The 2,272-nt window shown below is 59.5% G+C and overlaps 1 protein-coding gene across 1 annotated transcript in view; it reads right to left on the reverse strand.

The window, feature by feature from the left end:
- Nucleotides 1-371: 371 nt before the first annotated feature.
- The window catches only part of CFAP161 (cilia and flagella associated protein 161), an 18,382-nt gene continuing 16,481 nt past the window's right edge, over nt 372-2,272 (reverse strand). The window contains exons 6-7 of the mRNA XM_077774394.1: nt 1,280-1,353; nt 372-697 (exon numbers count right to left, since the gene is read on the reverse strand). Coding sequence (XP_077630520.1) covers nt 502-697; nt 1,280-1,353 — 270 coding nt within the window. The 3' untranslated portion in view covers nt 372-501. The remainder of the gene's footprint in view (nt 698-1,279; nt 1,354-2,272) is intronic.

Below are 2,272 nucleotides of genomic sequence, written 5' to 3' on the forward strand. Positions count from 1 at the left end.
CCACCCCCACCCCCTGCCCAGAGGAGGAGGTGGAAAGGAAAATACAAGAGAGGACACATTCGGCTCCAAGGTAAGGCCACAGCGCACAGCTCCACACTGTTGATTCCTCAGCACGCTGTATGCTGGGACGGGTGTTGTGGGGGGTGACAAAGGTGCCGTGTCACACACACACACAGCGTCACCACACACACAGCTTTCACAGGTAACACACCGCCCTCCTAGGAGCTGCTGCTACCTGGGACCTAAAGTTCTTCAGGAATTAGTACCCAACAAAGACTCTCATCTGTCACCTTCAGATACCACTTAGGAGCTATTTCCCCAGTTTCCTCGGTTTCCTCCTGTGCCCCCGACCCCCAGCACCAGCTCAAGGGTCCTCGTACAGCCTTTGTTTATTATTAATAGAGTGTGCAGGGACTTTAATAGAGTGTGCCTTGCTTAGAAATAGCTCGGGGCGTGGCCGAGATCGTGGATGTCTAGCCAGGCTGCACGTGCCGCCTGGGGTCACCGCGCCGCGGGGTGGGCGGCCTGCTCCAGGGCTCCGGGGTCCCCGGCCGGCGACATGGGCAGCTCCAACATGGTGGACGAGTCTTTCCTGGGATTCCCGGTCACCAGCATCCAGTGGTTCATCGGCTTTTCGACTCTGTGTGAATCCAGATGCGTGTGGACGGCCACCTCAGCTTCCTTCCCAAAATAGGTACTGGGGCAGGAGAGGGGAGACACTGGTTGGAAACGGGGTAACAGCTCCAGGCAAGCCGTCCCCATCATTTTCCTGACTCAACAGACTCTGCTCGGGGCTGTGTCTACGACACGTGTTTGCCGTCGCTCAGGCAACGACGACGGGTGTGGGGTCCCGTTATCACCAAAGTCCTCTTGTCCAAAGGGCGCCTGGGTGGCTCAGCGTCCCACTCTTGATTTCGGCTCAGGTCATGATCTCTCGGTTCGTGGGTTCGAGCCCCCCGTGGGGCTCTGCGCTGACAGCGCGGAGCCTGCTTGAGATTCTCTGTCTCCCTCTCTCTCTGCCCCTCCCCATTGGCGCTGCCTCTGTCTCTCTCAAAATAAATAACTAAACCTAAAAAAAAGTCTTGTCAAGGAAAGACTTGTGGGACACAAGGGGCTCCGGTAGGATCTGTCACACCGTCAAGTAAGTCCTTTGTGACGAAATCCCATCACCCAAGGGCCCCCCGTGTGGGGGCCGCCCTCGTTCGGCCGAGCTGCCTTGCTTAGAGGCGCAGCCTCCCTGCTGGGGCACTTCGCCAGCCCTCGGAGGGCGCCTCCGTACCTCCAGGAGAGGTGCCTGTGGGCTGCCAGCCCCCGGTTCGTGTGGCAGTGACTGAGGAGAATCTTCGCGTTTGCCTTCAAAGAGGAAGAGAGTGTTATCTGCATGATGACTCAAGGCCTCCGATTTCTGAAAAGCAAAACTTTGGGAATGCATTATATATTCATTAAATTTCGATAACAAAAAGAAAAGAGGGACGGGGATGGAATGATCTAGAAGCCACACGGTGCTGCACTGACTGCTCACGCCGTTGCGCGGGGAAGGCCTGCCCAGCGCGAGCCGTCGTCAGTGCTCTTCTTAAGTGGAGAAGAAAGCACCTTCCTGATGTCCTATTTTGTGAGAAAAACACAAGTAAACCCCGGCGTGGGCAAAGGCAGGAACCACAGACGGCAGCGGCTCTCTCTCGACGCTGGGGTTTCACTGGTTAGTCTATTATTCGCTGCGCTTTCCTGATTTTCCCTCAGGGAGCAGATGTCATGACTAGAATCTGAAAGAAAAATACGTCGTCGCTTCAAACTCCTGGCCGCCGAAAGCGACCGGCCGTGTAGACCTGAGCGACCCGGCCTCCGGGACGAGGCGCCCCCCCCCCNACGAGCACAGCCGAACCGTGAGACGGGGGGAGGGGGGGCACTGACCACACCTCATCAGCCCATCAGCACCCCGTTTCTCAGATAAGGAAAGTGAGACGCTGACCTTTGAAATCACGGAAATGGGAAGCGACTGCAAGGAGAGCAAAGCCGGGCAAACGTCAGCTGGAGAGAGCCCACGTGCGGGGCGTCCCCGGGGACCCCGCCTGCCCGCTCCCCGGGGACCCCGCGTGCCCGCTCCGCACCAGGGAAGAGGCCCTGGCGAGCCCGGGGCCACCCGCAGAGCCCGGCAGAGGGGCGCACAGTGCCGGGCGGGCGCAGGTGGCCTGTGCCTGGGGGCCCCTTTCTGCCAGGCCACCTCGCTGGCCACCCCTCAGGTCCCTGCCCCCTGGGACCCCCCGCGCCCCCA

This window comes from Crocuta crocuta, unplaced genomic scaffold (assembly GCF_008692635.1).
Source record: "Crocuta crocuta isolate KB4526 unplaced genomic scaffold, BGI_CrCroc_1.0 scaffold7, whole genome shotgun sequence".
Classification (NCBI taxonomy): Eukaryota; Metazoa; Chordata; class Mammalia; order Carnivora; family Hyaenidae; genus Crocuta; species Crocuta crocuta.